This window comes from Equus asinus, chromosome 4 (genome assembly GCF_041296235.1).
Source record: "Equus asinus isolate D_3611 breed Donkey chromosome 4, EquAss-T2T_v2, whole genome shotgun sequence".
NCBI classification, from domain to species: domain Eukaryota; kingdom Metazoa; phylum Chordata; class Mammalia; order Perissodactyla; family Equidae; genus Equus; species Equus asinus.
The window spans coordinates 37,161,337-37,178,793 of record NC_091793.1 but is presented as its reverse complement, the minus strand read 5'-3'; the positions used below and the strand labels follow the sequence as shown (position 1 = coordinate 37,178,793).

General features: G+C 38.5%; 1 protein-coding gene across 14 annotated transcripts in view; it reads right to left on the bottom strand.

Moving 5' to 3' along the window:
* CFAP54 (cilia and flagella associated protein 54) overlaps positions 1-17,457 on the bottom strand; it is a 308,554-nt gene that overhangs the window by 208,849 nt on the left and 82,248 nt on the right. For 13 of the 14 annotated variants that reach the window (XR_011502650.1, XM_070507105.1, XM_070507102.1 and 10 more), the window contains 4 exons: positions 12,079-12,215; positions 8,187-8,334; positions 6,171-6,326; positions 1,587-1,709 (listed from right to left, as the gene is read on the bottom strand). Coding sequence is in view for 13 of the 14 variants with exons in the window: in XM_070507105.1 (XP_070363206.1) it covers positions 1,587-1,709; positions 6,171-6,326; positions 8,187-8,334; positions 12,079-12,215 (564 nt within the window). In the remaining variant the exon portion in view is untranslated. The remainder of the gene's footprint in view (positions 1-1,586; positions 1,710-6,170; positions 6,327-8,186; positions 8,335-12,078; positions 12,216-17,457) is intronic. The other variant, XM_070507106.1, reaches the window with a different exon arrangement.

Below are 17,457 nucleotides of genomic sequence, written 5' to 3'. Positions count from 1 at the left end.
AATAAGCGAAATAAAATGAAAAACTAGTTTATGTCTTGTCTCCCTAACTGGATTATAAACCCATGAAGGGCAGAGACCTTGTCATAGAACTCTCTGTATCCACTATTATTTATATGCATGTATTTTTTAAACAAAAGTTTATTGATTTAGGGTTGAAGGCGATGATGATATTGATATAATATTGTGATGTGATGCTTGTGTTAAAGAGCAACCAATTCAAGAAAGCTCAGGTTTGCTTCTCCTGCCTTAAAAAAAGCAAGCTCAAAATCAAGATCAATCTTACCTACAATCCCCAGTGCCCCTTAGCCTTTCTCTTAGTGGCTAAACTCAGACACCAATGGTCAGTCTCTTGATGACCATTCTCTCCATAGCCAGGTCATTCCCTTATTGTCCAATCCCAACATGCCTTAGTTGCTACCCATCAGCCCCACTCCGCATCACTAGGTTCTTCCTCGAGGTCTCCAGTCTTTGCTGCTTGATCTCTAGCTGTCAATTTCCACAACCTACCTGACTACTCTGTCCACCTGTGGTTAGGAAAGAACATCCTCAGATGTTTTCATACAGTTTGAACTCCATTTGCCTTTATATATATATCTCCTACTTTATATACCCTGACCTTATACATACTCTGACCACATTTTGCCTTGTCTTCTTTCTGACTTAGATCCTTATATTTTTTCTTTCTTGGCAGTGAAAGAATCGCCCTGAGCTAACATCTGTTGCCAGTCTTCCTCTTTCTTTTTTTTCCCTCCCCAGAGTCCCAATGCATGGCATATATTTTAGTTGTAAGTCCATCTAGTTCTATGTGAGCCACTGCCACAGCACGACAACTGACAGACTTGGTGGTGTGCTTCTGTGACCAGGAAATGGACCCAGGCCACCGAAGCAGTGCAAGCACTGAACTTTAACCACTAGGCCATCAGAGCTGGCACGAGAGATCACCCTCGATCGGTACAGTCTTCCTTCACCTCTACAGTTTCTCTGTTTGCTTCAGGGCCCTGCACACCAATCTCAGAAACACCCTTAAACTCTGTGCTTCATCTGCCCCTTCTTTCAGGCGTAACATCATTTTTTACATTCTGATTTCATGGGATTACCATACTCTCCTTTACTCAGTGACCATTCAATCATAACCCTGCTACCGGGTCTCTCAGCATCTTCTAAGGCCCACTGTCCTGACACAACTCCTGGGTTAAGATGCTTTGGGTCTGCCTACAGGTTCCACTGAGGTCACAACCTGGCAAGATGATACGCAGGTTGACTACAGTATAATAAATACATAATAGATGTTTTGGGGTTTTGAAACAAATTTGTTTTCTGTGACAATATGTTATGCTTATAGATGTCCAAATGCTATCTCAAAATAAGATCAAATATTCATTTGACAAGCACCACAATTTCATCAAAAAGTTCTACAACAGATATCTATTCAGTAATTTTATACTTTCCATTTGCTTTTGATCTAAAAATGCTTTAGGGTGCTACTTTTTAAAATATTTTAATTACTCTGATTAAAAGTAGCTTAACTTTTTAAATCATTATTGCTCCCAAATTTTATGACTCTAGACAAAGAATGAGATAAATACCTTTGTTATGTAGAAGATACAACAAGCTATCATGTGCTGCGTGCTTTGGGAACTTGCAGTATGCTTCTTTGCCTGGATGATGTTGGGGAGTCCTTGCAAAACCACTACACACTTTATCAAGATCTAAAAAATAGAAGCACAATGTGTTTTGTCAAAAAATACCATCTTTACACATTATAAAATGTTTTACTCAAATTATGCAAGTTTTAAGCCATCAAATGTTATTGTTATGAATAACTACTGATAAATTGCTTATCATGTATAAAGGAGTGTACTCTGAGACAAAATTGATATATTCAATTTTCAAATGAGTCCTTCCTCCAAAGGACTTGAAAACTAGTGGAGAGGATAAAATAACTATAAAATGCATTTTGACAAGTGCCATAAAAAATATAGGTAGAATGTTACATGAATACAAGGAACTAAAGATCACACCCAGGCTTAGGAAGGCCTTGAAAAACCATATGGAGAAGTTTGTACCATATTAAATATACAGTGATACCAGGTACTTGAAATAATAGTTTCCTTTAAAACTAAAAGCAAACATTCATATCTCAGGAAATCAATTAATATCAGCGTTCACTTCTTCTCCTCCTTGCTTCATATCACATGGTCCTGAATTTAATCAAGAGTTAGACAATTAAGTTTAGTTTTCAATACTGTTGCAGTTCTGAGAAATATTCCTATCAGGAAAATAGAGCTGAGATTGCATTAATCTAGTCATCATTCACATTATCCCAAAGGACAAATTAATATATGGATGTTGGTCCTTTGGGGGCCAATTAGTTGTTTCAAGCCACCACTCTAACAATATTATTCCTATTGTTACAGTACACTTGTGAGTTTTCTTACTGCTTCTTTAATTCTGCCCCTTCACAACCACCCTCTCCCACCCTACCACGCCAGAGCCCCAAACCATGTTAACAACCTAGTAGTTTTGTAGCTTTCTCCAGGCTAGAATTACCATATACCTAGGTATAAATACATAAATGGACATAGAAGGAGGGTTAATGTTATGTTATAAAATGGGATTTATACATACTTTTCTGAACTGTGCATTTTTCCTTCAACCATGTCTTGTAAAAAATCCCTCTTAAGTCTACAGGTATAACTCTAACTCATTATTTCTAATGGCCGAATAATATTATTTAGTGTGGATCAACCATAATTTATTCAGCCATTTCCAGAATCTCATGTTGCACAATTTTAGTTAATCTTACAGTCTGTCAGAACTGGCCATTCTCCTGCTACTGCACTTTCTCTTTGTCTCCAGTTTTTTTGCCACCATCAAGAATGCCACAGTAAACACCCTTGCCCACTTGCCAACTATGAGTGGCAACTGAGGCATCAGCCTTGAAATGACACCCAGTGGGGATGAGGCACCATCCTCCAGGACCACTTACGGGGTCAGCCCAGGTAAATGCATTTTTAATCTTATTAAAAATTTATTTTATGGGATAAACTACTAATAGAGGGATTGCTGCATCAGGAATATTTGTTTTTAATTTTAATTAAAATTAGATTTAGGGGCCAGCCCAGTGGCATAGCGGTTAAGTTTGTGCACTCCACTTTGGCAGCCCGGGGTTCACTTGTTCGGATCCCAGGTGTGGACCGACACACCACTCATCAAGCCATGCTGTGGTGGTGTCTCACATACAAAAGTAGAGGGAGACTGGGCACAGATGTTAGCTCAGGGACAATCTTCCGCAAGCAAAAGGAGGAAGACTGGCAACAGATGTTAGTTCCAGGTCAGTCTTCCTCACCAAAAAAAAAAATATATATATGTATATATATATATATATATATTTAATTTAATTAAAATTATGATTGCTTACCAAGATCCAAAGCCTATAACAATTCACATTTCCCCCATCCATGAATGAGAATGCCTTTGCCCCACATCCTCGCCAGCAATAAGAATTAACAGATCTTTTCAATTCTGCCAGTGATATTACATTGTTCGTTTAAGGTGCATGTCTACAGATATTCAGAGTTTGAGCATCTTGTCATATTTTCTTGGCCACTTGGATTTGCTCTCCTGTAAACTGCCTATTCCTATCCCATGCCCATTTTTTCTATTAAGTTATTGTCAATTTGTCAGATTTTTTCTTATATATATTTATCCTCATCAATGTTAGACACTTTTTCCAAATCTATGAATTTTCTACTGTCTTTGTTATGGTCCTTTTTGTCACACACAGGTTGCTGGAAATATAGTCTAATATGTCTTATCTTTCTTGTTATTTCTAAGATTTCTGTCTTGATTAGACAGTGTTTCCCCAACCCTGGATTGCACATGTAATCTCCTGGGATTTTTTTTCATAAAATTTTTTGCTTGATTTTACATTTAAGTCTTTAATACATCTGGACTTTTTATATATGGTACAAAATAGGGGTCAAACTCCACTGTTTCAGATAAATATCCAGTTTTTTACCACAATTTATTAAAAATATCCATTCTCTTCCCACTGAATTGGAATGCCAATTCTGTCATATATTACATTCTCATACATATTGATGCCTATTTCCGGAAACTTCCCTCTATTCCACTCATCTTTTCCTATTCCAAACAATACAATTTAGTTAGAAACTCCTTTCCTAAGCTTTTACTCATAGATATAACCCATTCTCTGTAGTGTAGCTAAAGACACCTTGCACCAACAGGGACCTAGAGGATGACAGTGGACTATCCTGAACTCAGCCAGTTGAGCACCAACGGCAGCCACTATTCCCAATGTTGTGTCTTTGCCAGAGCACATTAAAAGGTATGCATTGATATGGCTACTGTTTTCTTTTCTATCTTATTGGATAGAAATAATATCCCATTAGGAAGAAGTACCAGAAGAAGTTCCCATTCACACTGGGCAGACAAGAGTATACACTCAGAGTCTTGCCCCAGGACAATGATAACTCTCCTACCCTCTGACATAATATTTTATGAAAAGAGCTGAACTTTCTGGACATTTCTCAAGACAAAACATTGGACCACTATATCAATAACATCATGTTAATCGGACCTAGTGAGCAAGAAACAGTAAGTACATTGAAGACCTTGGTAAGATGCATATCCTCCAGAGGGTAGAAATAAACCCTATGAAGAGTCAGGGGCCTGACACATTAATGAAAAATCTGGGACATGCTGAGACACCTCCTCCAAAGTAGGTCTAACATCTGGCATCTCTCACCTCTAAGAAGAAAGGACAATGCCAGGTAGATGCCTCTGGGTTCTGGAGGAAGCATATTCCACACCTGGGAATACTGCTCCAATCCACTTATAAATGATGTGGAAGCTTATCAACTGTGAGTCTAGATTTTGGATTCTGGAAGCAGATCTCTTCAGCTGCTGAACTACTAGACGTGGGCAATGCGGGAGAAGGAGGCACGTCTATGCCCCAGAATACCTATTCCAAGATGAACATTTGTTAAGTTACTTAAGCTCTCTGGTTAGTTTCCTCAATAGTGAATTAAAAATGTTTAAATTTTGCATGAGTTCACTCATATCTTCTTGGTTCTCAAAATCTGAGTAGATGATGATAATGATGATGATGACAATGATAGTGATGATGATGACTTTCTGTAAGCATCAGCAATAAAATCATACTTCTCTCATTATTTCCCTATGGTAGGCAGAACTCAAAGATGGTCCCCAAGATTCCTCCCCTGATGTACAAGCCCTGTATAATGCCTTCTCTTTAAGTGTGGGTAGGGCCTGTGAATGTGATGGGATCATCACTTTCATGACTCTTTTACGTTATACAAGACTCCTCATGCATCTGAAAGGAGACTCTCCCGCTGGCCTTGAAGAAGCAAACCACCGTGTAGTGGAGAAGGCCATGTGGCCAGGATTGGTCGCCAGTCTTCAGGAGTTAAGGACCTCCTATCACACAACTACAAGGAAATAAATTCCCTCAATGGCCAGTGAGCTTGGAAGAGGACTCCAAACCTCAGAAGAGATCACCATCTGGCCAACACTTTGACTTTAGATTGATGAGACCCTGTGCAGAAGACCCAGCCAACCCATATTCAGCCTCGTAATCCACAGAAAACTATGAGACAGTAAATGGGTTTTGTTTTAATCCACTAAGTTTATGCTGATTTGTTAGAAAGAATATATGACTAATATAATCCTTTCAGCCAGCTCTCACCTACCCTTTTTCCATAAATTCCAACTCCTCCATTACCAAGACACCAAGTATTTTTTCTTGGGTCATCCACCAATTTTTCCCCAGATGATGGCTTTAACAACATGCTTTGAATAAATATTGCTGTTTCTAACATTACAAGAACATAAAAATTGAAATGACTTTTAAAAAACTTAGAAAAGCAGATTGCCAATATTTAAATATGGACAGCAACGGGGCTGAATATTTTCAGAGAAAACATTTTAAAGTCCTCATCTATGGTTGCCCGGACATGTAATTTAAATTATTAAAATGTTTTTCCATTAACTCACAAAATTTCATAATACTTGTTCTTGATCTATTTGTACTTTATAAGAGGTACACTGCTTTTTCTTTTCCAAAATGCATTGTTGAGTTGCCCTTTGTAAAAATACTCTTATCTGGTGGAGAAAAATACCCTTACCTGTACCACAGGTACCAAAACAATATTGTGATAGATTATAGGAGCAAGGAGGCCATAACATTGAGTCACAGCTTGAAGGGTATAACTGGAATCATTTAGGTAGTTGCTAAGTTCCAATGCCACTAATACTCTCTCACATTCAGCTAGTCTAGCCATCTGTAAAAAAACAGGTATTGGTACACAAAGTCAACACCAGGTGCTTAATTAACATGTTTCTAAGGAGAGGAAAGTGTAAGAAATGTGATCCTTGTGAGTTAACAACATGAATGTCGGTATGAAGAAAATCTAAACTCAGGAACAATTCTAAGTCCCCAGTAAGTCTACCTACGGACAACGCAATCTTAGAATTAGACTTCAGAATTTGTTGTAAAACAATATATATACCACTAGTAACAGAAAAGAAACCAATCTTTTTTCATTGGTAAGATAAAATTCTTGGCTATATTTTAATGTTAGCAAAAATTTAGCTTTTTCAAAACATAAATTATAACAAGTAATAATTACAACAGAATGTCTCTATAATATTGCCCCCTGTTGATGAACAGAGTCCCATTTCCCCTCCAGATTTGTGAGAAAATGGTAAATTTCCAGTAGCCCAAATTAATCTTCTGTTATATTTCTGCTACTTAAATAAAAATGATAGTAAAATGTAAAGTTAGGTTTTTATGATTAAACGCCACTTAAAAAAATAGGAGGGAGCTGGCCCCGTGGCCTAGTGGTTAAGTTTAGCACACTCCACTTCACCGACCTGGGTTCGATTCCCAGGTGTGGAGCTACACCACTTGTCGGTGGCCATCCTGTGGCAGCAACCCACATACAAAACAGAGGAAGATTGGCACAGATGTTAGCTCAGGGTGAAGCTTCCTCAGCAAAAAAAAAAAAAAGCAGTCCTCTCTTACACCTCCTTTCTCCTTCTTAGGGAACGATTTCATTATTTTTCTACATATACATACATTATACACAAAGAAAACTGTGTGTGGCAACCAGAAATTTCCATACATCAAGTTATTACTAGAATGATAGTCCAGCATTCTGGAATTCATTGTAGTACTTAGAGATTGTCTTTATTCTCAGACTGGATGCTGAAAGAAGACACTGAATGCAATGTAGTAGGAACAGATTGACAGTTGTGAGTGCTCAGGCTCTACAAGACTGTGAACTTGTCGAGGGAGAAGGGTCATGTTTTTTTGACTTTCATATCCACAGAAACTGGCACAGTCTCGGGTAACAATTTATTGGTTAATTAATTAATGAATAAATGAATTGGTAGGAAAAAGCAACTGTAAAATAAACTATATATCCAAGGTGAGTAAAATAGGAAGGAGAGAGAAAGAAGAGTGAAACTCAATCTAGAATGAAAACAATAGTGTAGGACTGTTGTTAAAATCAACATTTTAACATTCTAAGAGCATTCTAAGATTGCAGATGCACATAAAGCAATGTTTATAACCACCCTGAGCGTCTATCAATAAGAGAGAGGTTAACTTCCTACCTGGACAGGAATGCAAAGTTAAAATTAAAAGAATTTGGTAGATTGATATGTACCAGCATGAAAATATGCCCAAGACAAATTATAAAAAGTGTTAAATAGGCAAGGTGCAGAACAGCAAGTAGATCATGATCTCATTTTTGTAAAAAAGAATAATAATAGCAATAACAGATTTGTCTACGCATATTTTTAAAAATTAGAGACATTATATGAAAATAAAATCATAGCATTCTCAGGGGCAATAGGATTACAATGGGTTTCATTTTATACATTGTACATTTTTTAATATTTGAAGTGTATACCACTTTTGTACAGGGGAAAAAAGATAAATTGAAAAAATGAAAAAAATACATGAACTCAGTCTGGTGAAACCTACATGGAACATCCAATAACACTTCACGATCATCCAATGGCCTCCCAGCCCATTCACAAACCAGGATATGCAATCTCAAAAGAACACGAACTTGAAATATCAAGAAATAAATGAAGAGAAATCAGCACATTTTCAGCCATTTTAATTCACTTACTTGTTGAGAGGGGAAAATCTCATTGCCTTTAATATTGTCACAGAAAAGATTTTCTTCTTTAATTTTAATGTCACTTGTTACAAAAATATTTCTAAGAAAAAGGTATAAGAGGATTGAAGAAGTCTCTGCCAAAATATCTGAATGTAATCTGCAAAAGGAGGTAAATGATGTTACAGCTATAAATATAAAATGATTCAGCATGTGAATTCGCCATGTTAGACTGATTTGTTCTTAATATCTAGACAATGATCCCAAGATAGCAGCAAAAAATTGTAGAACATCTCTCGTAAGCTGTTTACATTAAAATTAAAGACTATCCTTAACAAGTTCAAAACCAAGAAAATTAAGCTGCTGACATATTATATCATAGGTACATAAAAATAACTATTGGCAAAATTTTCTGGTCCTAATATATAAAGTTCTTTTTTATCAATATAATGAAATCACCATAGATATTCAGAAACTTAGAAAATAGGCTCAAAATTTCAATTAATGAACTTCTTGAAAATAAGAGTCATTTCTAGCAAAATGAGCCATGTTTAAAGAGAAAGAGGGAGGGGGAGAGACGGAGAGAGAGAGACAGAGTCTTAATAACTCCTGGATTATTTCAACTTATCTTTTCTAAGCTGCAGTCAATAGCGCCAAACATTGGCAAAACTGTGAAATCTACAGTCTTCCATCTTTCTTTCCAATACAGTCATGCACTGCATAACAAACTTTCGGAAAACAACAGACTGCATATACAATGGTGGTCCCATAGGGTTAGGACCACATAGCCCAGGTGTGTAGTAGGCTATACTATCTAGGTTTGTGTAAGTACCCTCTATGATGTTCACATAATGATGAAATAGCCTAAGGATGTATTTCTCGGAACATATTCCTGCCATTAAACACTGTATTCCCTTCCTTGCCCTTAGCCTTGCTTGGTGGAAAACCCTCCCTTCTAAGCTTCAGGTCCATTTATTGTCTACAACCTCTATCCCCAGAGTACAGAAAAGAATCTGACATCAGTAATTCACACTTGAAGATTATCAGTTTCACCATCATATTACACTCTGAAATTATCTTTGCCAGGAGAATTTTAGTTCTCCCGCTCTTGCAACTCATACTAAACTCTTTGTCCTCACGATGACCATCACTACCTTGACAGGTGCAATGAGCCCAGGGTATCGCCTCCTCCCGGCTCCATTTCCTTCCCTATCCAGCTCAGATTCTGGTCAATCATTCCAATAGTGACCTCCCTAGCATTTTAGATTCCGTATCCCTTATTTTATACAATAATCAACTTGCCTGACCTTGCATAGATGTCACCGTCTAACGTTTCTATCCCTGCCACAATGGTCAATCACTTAGTCATTTATTCTCCTCATTCATTCTTTTTTCATTCAAACTAGCATTTGCTGAACACCTACTAGGTACAAGACAATATTCTAGGCTCTGGGATATAAAGATGAATCAAATGTGGCCCTTAGCCGCAAGGAACTGAGCCCTACTACAAATTCATGTTACGTGACATCAGCTTAGTCATTAGTACTTCTCAGCAACACTTCCGTTTATCCCTAATGTCTGCTTGTTCACATTCCCCAAAGCGAATGTTCTAAATCCCCTGTTCTCCACCTCATGTGCTCTCATATGCTCTTAGTTCTACCACCATAGTGCCATTATCATGTGAATTTTCTTCTGTCCTCAGTCTCTCTCTCTCCACTGTCTCCCTTCCCTCCATCCTCCAAAATTCTTTCCTTAAGCCTGCCCTCCCCCTCAAGTTTCTGCCCATTTCCTCTTCTCTTTACCACCAAACTTCATATGAGTGATCTTTGCTTGCTACAATTTTCCATTTTCATTTATTCCTTAGCCAATTGCAAAAGTTTCCTAGCTCATCACTCTCCAAAAATGGTCTTCTTGAACTCACCACTGGCCTCCTAATTGCCAAGCCTAAAGCCTCTTCTTAGCTTTCATCATACCCAATCTCTCTGTAGTATTTTATTGAGCAACTGCTCTGCCTGACTTTGCACTAGCACTGAATACTGCTGACCAGTCCCTCCAGGGTGAAACTCTCACTTCCCTTGGCAATGCATTTTCCCAGACTTTCACATCCTGGACTGCTCGTTTTTTATAGTGTAAAACCTGACAGTTGGATTTTCTCTTTTTTTGTAATGCAAATGCCTGACTTAAGCTTTGATTCCTAAGGCACCCACTTCAAAGAGGCATCCACTTCAAAGATGGCTATCTTGAATAAACACATTGCCAGTAACACAACTAGATAAAAAGCCAGGTCACATCTCCCACTGAGGCTCCTTTGTTTTAGAGATCTTGGTTGATTTTGATAACTGACCATTTGGGCCACTTGTTTCTTCTCTTCCCACACTTTAAATTCCTGCTCTTATGTTTTAAATTCATCAATAAAGACTGAGCCCTCAAAACCTTAGGACCCCAATAAAAGCAGAACCTCAGGCCCAAGCACATGCTCTCTTTCTCTCTGTCTACCTGCGACCTCACTGTGTGCTGTGTAATTTCCAGGTCCCATAACTAATTCAAAGTTTCTTGATGGTTGTTGCTGAAGAGCACCTTCTCCAATCATAATAAGAACCACAAGGACTGGTCCAGCCACAATAGTTGTTATGGATAGGTTGAGACCAACACAAAACATTTTCAACATCCTTCCTTGATTCCTTCTCCTGCTTCCGTCTCTTGAATGTAAGTGACGCCCAGGGTTCAATTCCAGTTTCTATCTTTTCTGCTAAATAGTCATTCTCTGGGAGATATCACTCATTGTCAAAATTTCAATGATGACTTCAATGGACAATTTCTAAATCTGTATCTCTAGCCTTGACCTCTCTCCTCGGTGTCAACACTAAATATTCAGCTACCTCCTGGCTGTCTCATGTCCACAAAGGCATCCTGCTGGAAAACTGAACTCAAAATATTCCCAATCAAGTTCATTATCTTCCTCCAAAAACTTGGTCCACCTCTCATGTTCCCTTAGTAAACATCTTATGCTTCCCAGTCAACTTTCACTACTTTTGCTCTCTTATCCCATGGGTCACATAAAATCTTCCAAGTCCTGTCTCTTCCACCTCTGAAATGCCTTTCAAATTCATCCCACATAACACCTAGCATCCTTGCACATGGTAAATGCTAAGTCTACACTTGCTTAATTGAATGGAGTTACACCTTTGTGTGAATAAGCATTATTGATGTCTTGCCTCAACCAGGACACGCATTTTAAGCTCATTGCCTTTGATTTAGGAGTGAAGAGTTTTGTCTTATTAAAGGAATTTCAGCCATTAACAAGCTAGTGAAGGAGATTGTTGCTGTTTTTGAACTTGTTGAGGCAGCCTGAAATCGTACTAATGCTCATTTCTGAGGCTGCTCTTAAACTTTGTCCTTTTAAGGAAAAATGGCAGTAAAGCAAAGGATGGTCTGTGGTTTCATAAAGATTCTATGGGACTATTTGCAATTGCTGATGGTCTAATCCTTGGAGCCTCTTCAAGCGAAGAAAATGCCTTCTTACCCTAATAGTCCACCCATCAGACCACAACCTTAACCCCAACCTGACCTTTCTCTATTCCAAAAGTCCCCCACGCATATTTGTGTTTTCTTATATAACTGACATTAGCTTGGTTAGTATTGGGGGGTTTTTTCCCATAACCTTCATTACCTTAAATTCAGAATGCAACCATATGCCTCCAGTGTTTATTCTAACTCTAGGGAAAAAGTTTCTAACGAGGACTTGAGACCATGGAACGTATACACTTACTAAGATACTTACTAGAAATAGTTTTACAGGGACTATCTTAACATGAAATTGAAAATAAATTAATTCTATGCTTCACACCCAACATCCATATTTTCAATAAGCAAATTAATACTTTAAAAGGATATTTCTAATTACCTTCTCTGTGTAATAGTCATCACGTTGCTTAAACTAATAACAGATTGTTCACTGCGAAGTGGAGAAGCAACAAAATAATCCCAAACAGGGGAGAAAACTTTCTTAGCCAACTCATAGTTACCAATCTGATAGGCAACCTACAACAAAAAGGACATTGTTTTATGCGATATTTTTCTTTGTGAAATGTATATTTTAAACAAGAATTCTGATAAGGTCCTATCACACCCCAATTCCACAGACAGTTGTGCACGCTTGCTCTTCTGTTCTAGGGGGCTGGGGTAAGGGAACGACAGCCATTGGCAAGGGAGACAGACACATTTTGAAATGTCTTTTATTTCTAAATTGCATGGAAATTTGAAACTCTGTAAGGATGTTTCAAATTCTCATAAGCAAAACAAAGATCACATCTGAGCCAAATTAATTTCATTTCCATCTATCTCGGCAGTGTGCTCCATTTATTATAGACACTCTTATAATGAACAATCTGTTCCAAGAGAAATAATCAGATTTCCCAAACCCAAAATATGAAATATACTTCATTCTTTTCTAGTTCTGACTGACACTTTCAAAGCTTCTGTGCAACAAAGGGTTCACAGCTGAAGAGTGAAGAATAAAACAGAGATGCTTCCAAGAGGCCATGATATGTTTTAAGTTTAACACATTCAATGTTAGGCAAAATAACTGATTTCACTGGCAAAACCCAGAAGCTCAGGGAGGAAAAAAATCATAGACTTACCTATTTCTTTTGGTAGAATATATTTCTTTAAAAATATTTTAAAAAGCTTTCTGTTCAAATATGTTTAACAATATGAAATCTCATCACATGAGTTGCATGCTACTTCAAATCCTTAATGGAAGCAGGTAGGATATAAAGAATAAATAAATTCCTTAAAGTAAGCATATAAATGACATGTTGCTAGAATATACTCCACTCAAGGGAATAATTTACAGGCCCAGAACTTTTTAAATCTGCCCAGTCAGTCCTCATAATCAGCCAACCAGTAAACTTTTATGAAGTTTCTACTCTATGCCAAGCACTGTAAGAAGAGATTCTCCAAAGCTTAAAATGGTCTCATGCTCCATGAAACTGTAATCGAGGTACAGTCATAAAACACATGAAATCATAGAAAAACTACACAGAACAACAGAATAACTGCAAAGGCTTAGGAAAGGGGAAAGGAAGACCTCAAGGAGGAGTCAGAGCTTGAGTTGAACCCTACGGCAGGGATAAGATTCAGACGGGGAGTTTAGACAGAATCAGAAAAAGGCTCAGTAGTGGAAATCACCACAGTGCATGCAGGAGAGACTGGAAAGGCAGGTCGGAATTTGAAGAAAAGCAGGCGATATGATTGGACAGGTAAAGTGGACATGATTTCACAAGGCTTGAAAATGAGGTGGAAGTGTCTAAAGAGGTCAAGTACGGGACCAAGCTCTCCATGTGCATAATCGTATTGACGACTCATTATGTTTCTATGGAGTGAGCTCCATTACCGTCTCTAGTCTTCAGATGAGGAAACTGAGGCATTGAGAAGTTGAATAATTTGTACAGAGTCTGATATTCAGTAAAAATAGCAGAGCAGAGACTTAGAGTGATAGAGGAGGTCACTTCTCTGGGCTGCATTGGCCAAATAAAGGAGCTGAACAAAGTGGTCACTAAAACACCATATAATTCTAAAATTTTCCATGGAAAATAATAACAGATGGTGTATAAGGGAGTTGATGAAACTATAATTGAATGTTCTATCCGTTCAAAATACATCCCTTTTAAAATAATGTTACTTATTCAATTAGTGGACATTGCAGAACAAGAAAAGATGCCATGATAAAACTTTTGGGTTAAATTCATGAGTCTTTGTGGGTTAACAGAAGAGTGCCACGATATTAGCAGGCTCAAAGATGGCTAGCTGGTAGTGATGTCTAGAATTGATTTTAGAGGGGGTGAGGTTAAAACGAGAAAGAAGCACTAGAAGTCGAATGGAATAATTAAGTACAGTAGAGACATCCTCCTTAATACATGACTTTCACTTGGCTTCCAGAACATCACACTTGAGGGGGTATTTTCCACATTCCTTTTCAGTGGCCTGTGGAAGCTCCTCCTCTTTTCCGCAACCTCTTCATATTGGCATGCCCCGAGGCTCAGTCTTTGGACCTCTCCTCTTCTCTGTCTGCACTCATTTCCTTGGTGATATCATCCAGCCCCACAGCTTTAATTGTTACATGACTACTCTCAAATCCCTCTCCTGCCTAGACGTCTCTCCCAAACTCCACATTCATACATCTAACTGACTATTCAACAATTCTCTCTGAATATCTAACAAGCGTCTTACCTCAGCATCCCCCAAACTGAATTTCTGATCTTCCCCTGACCCAAATCTAGACCACCCACAGCCTCCTCCAACTCGGTCAGTGTGGTCTATCCTACCAGTTAGCTAAGAATCCTTGAGTCATCTTTCATTTTTCTCTTTACATTATTTCCATTGGGAACTCTTGTTAACTCCTCCTTCAAAACATATCTAGAAGCTGACCACTTCTCACCATGTCAGCTACTATCACACTGGCCAAGCCACCTCTACCTGTCATTGAATTACAGCAATAGACAGGTCCCTGTGCTTCCACCCTTTTCCCCCTTATGATCTATTCCCAACACAGCAGCCAGTGTGAGCCTTTGAAAATAGAAGTCACGTTATGTCACCTTGCTACTCAAAACCCATTTCACTCAAGGTAAAAGCCAAAGTTCATAGAATGGCCTAGAAGTCTTTTCATGTTCTGCTTCCCCACCCACCCACTCACTTTTTAACCTCTCTGACCTATCCATTTACTCTCCCTGGGTCCCTCTGCTCCAACTCGACTGGCCTCCTTGCTGTTATCAAACACACCAGGTGCACTTCTGGAAACCTTAAGGCTTTAGCTCTAACTCCTTCTGCAGAATGCTCTTCCTTAACCACTCCTCACCTCCTTCAAGTCTCTGCTCAAATCTCATCTAGATGAGGCCTCCTCTGATCAACCTACTTAATACTGTAATCTACCTTCCATTCCCCACTGCAAGTTTCCAATTCCTCTGACCATACTCCAATTTTATTTCCATAGAGCTTAGCTTCTAACATACTGGATAATTTACTTATTTACTGTGTTCATTGTTTATGACTTATCTCCTACCACGACATTTTGTTCCCTTTGCTTAGAACAGTGGTTCTCAAAGTATGGTCCCTGGATCATCAGCATCAACATCACCTAGGAACTTGTTAGAAATGCAAAATTCCAGGCCCTACCCCTGACCTAGTGAATCATAAACTCTGGTGTTAGGACCCAGCAGTCTGTTTAACCAGCACTCCAGATTATTCTGATACATGCCCAAGGTTTAAAATCACTAGCCTGGAGCAATGCCTGGTACAGGGTAAGCTCTCAATCATAATGCATTAAGTGAATTTAAAAATCCTCTTTTCCTGATAATTTCCCTCTACTCACAGAAGAGGACATGCAGCAGTTGTAATATAATATGGTTGACTGACTCAGGGTGAGTCCCTGACCCAAGCTGGGTGTTTTATAGCACCCCTTGCAGAGCAAGATGGACCCCCTACCCAAAGTGTGGTTCTGATGTTGAGATTGATGACGCTACATGCACCAGGAAAATCTGAAGAAGGTTTATTACTCAGACAAGGGACTCCCAGGAGAGTTGGGCAGGCACAAGCAAGTCTGGGCTGGCTTGGGCAAAGCAAAAGGAAAGGGTTGGGCTTTGATTAGTGGCTGGGAGGTGGGAGTGGGGAAAGTTCCTGAGAGCTGGGAAATTTAAATTTCTAAAGGAGAAGGTGAGCCCACCGACCTCCCTATCAGCATGCCTAGATAGAGGGCAAAAGAAAAAAGAGGGGTGAGGTTTAAAAACAAGTCAGTGGTCAAACATTGAAAATGAAGTCAGACTCTTTATTACATTTGGTGGGCCAATCAGATCTCTTTCCCAGGAATTTGGAATCAAGATTAGGAGCCAGCTAGCCGGTCTCTGTTTATAGCTGAAATTGAGGGATATATAAAAATTCAGGAGCTGCCACTTTTTCTCCAGAGATGGAGAAGGAAAGAAAGTCAATCTTTAGAGAGAGAAAAACAAAACAGCTGCATAGAGAGAACCAAAGGTACGAGACCTGGGCTTGCCAGGACTCTGCAGCCTTCCCAAGGCCCGGCTGCTTTCCCCTAAGCCAGGCTGGTTCCCATACTTGCAATCAGTCTTAACTGAAACCATAAGTCAAAATTATCTACCCCAGGGTTATTGTTGTGGTAATGAGATTGATAACAAAGACAGTTCAAAGGAAGAAGAGACGGCATCTAGAATAGAACTTGGCATAAAATAGACATTGAATAAATAGTTCATCAATAAATAGATAAGTAGAGAGAGTAGTAAGATTCAGCCAGAAGATGAGGGGGTAAAGAAGAGTTGAAACTTCTTAGCTTTAAGAATTAGGGTGACTATCTTTTACCTGGTAGCTTTATGTATTTTTTTTATTTGAATGATCATAGAAAAAACACAAACCTCTATTAATTTAAGAGTTTCAATGAATTCATACATGAAGTGGAAAAAAATGTATGAGTTTCATTCTCCTGCCACCACTGTGATTACTGACAAAGCATTCATGTCCCAGAATCAAACTCGACCACCAATGTTGTCATCAGCACCTGCTGAACAACACCAACCCAGGCAGAGAACAGACAAGAGAAATGGGCTTTAGAATAACTTGGCGCATGTTAGAGGTGGAACACATGACTTCCTTGGAACCTGGACAGAGCAGTAGAGAGGCACGAGCTGGTTCAAGCATCAGGCTTACCGTGTGCTACCCAAGTAACCTTGAGTAAATCACTTAACCTCTCTGAGACACCCTTTCCAGAATAAAATGAGATTGGCAGAGGAAGAATTAAATTAATCTCGTTTTCCTCAACTATGAAATGAAAGCAATAATACCACTTCACTGAGTTATTATAATAAATGAAATGAAATTTTAAAACGCCTGGCACACAGTAGTTTTTTAATTAATAATACTCCCCATTTCCTTTTCTTGACAAGCCATTGTGCCCACTCACTATTTGATTTTGTAATTCAATAATCCAGCAGTACATAGTATTTGGTCGTATATCCATTTTACAGATAGGGGAATTGAGACCAAGCAATTTGCCTAAACTCCTAAAATCCTGCTCATAGACTTCTAATTTTCTCATTTTATCTCACATTATCTAGCCAGTCCTGACTTAAAAAAGAAGAATAAAAAGAAATGAGGCTATAGAAAGGGGGAAATTGAAAAACAGCCACAGAAAATATATCATTCATAAAGATTCCTAAAAAACTTTTCAGATAGCCTAAATTGATAGCTTTCTACATTAAGGGAAAATTTGGTAAAG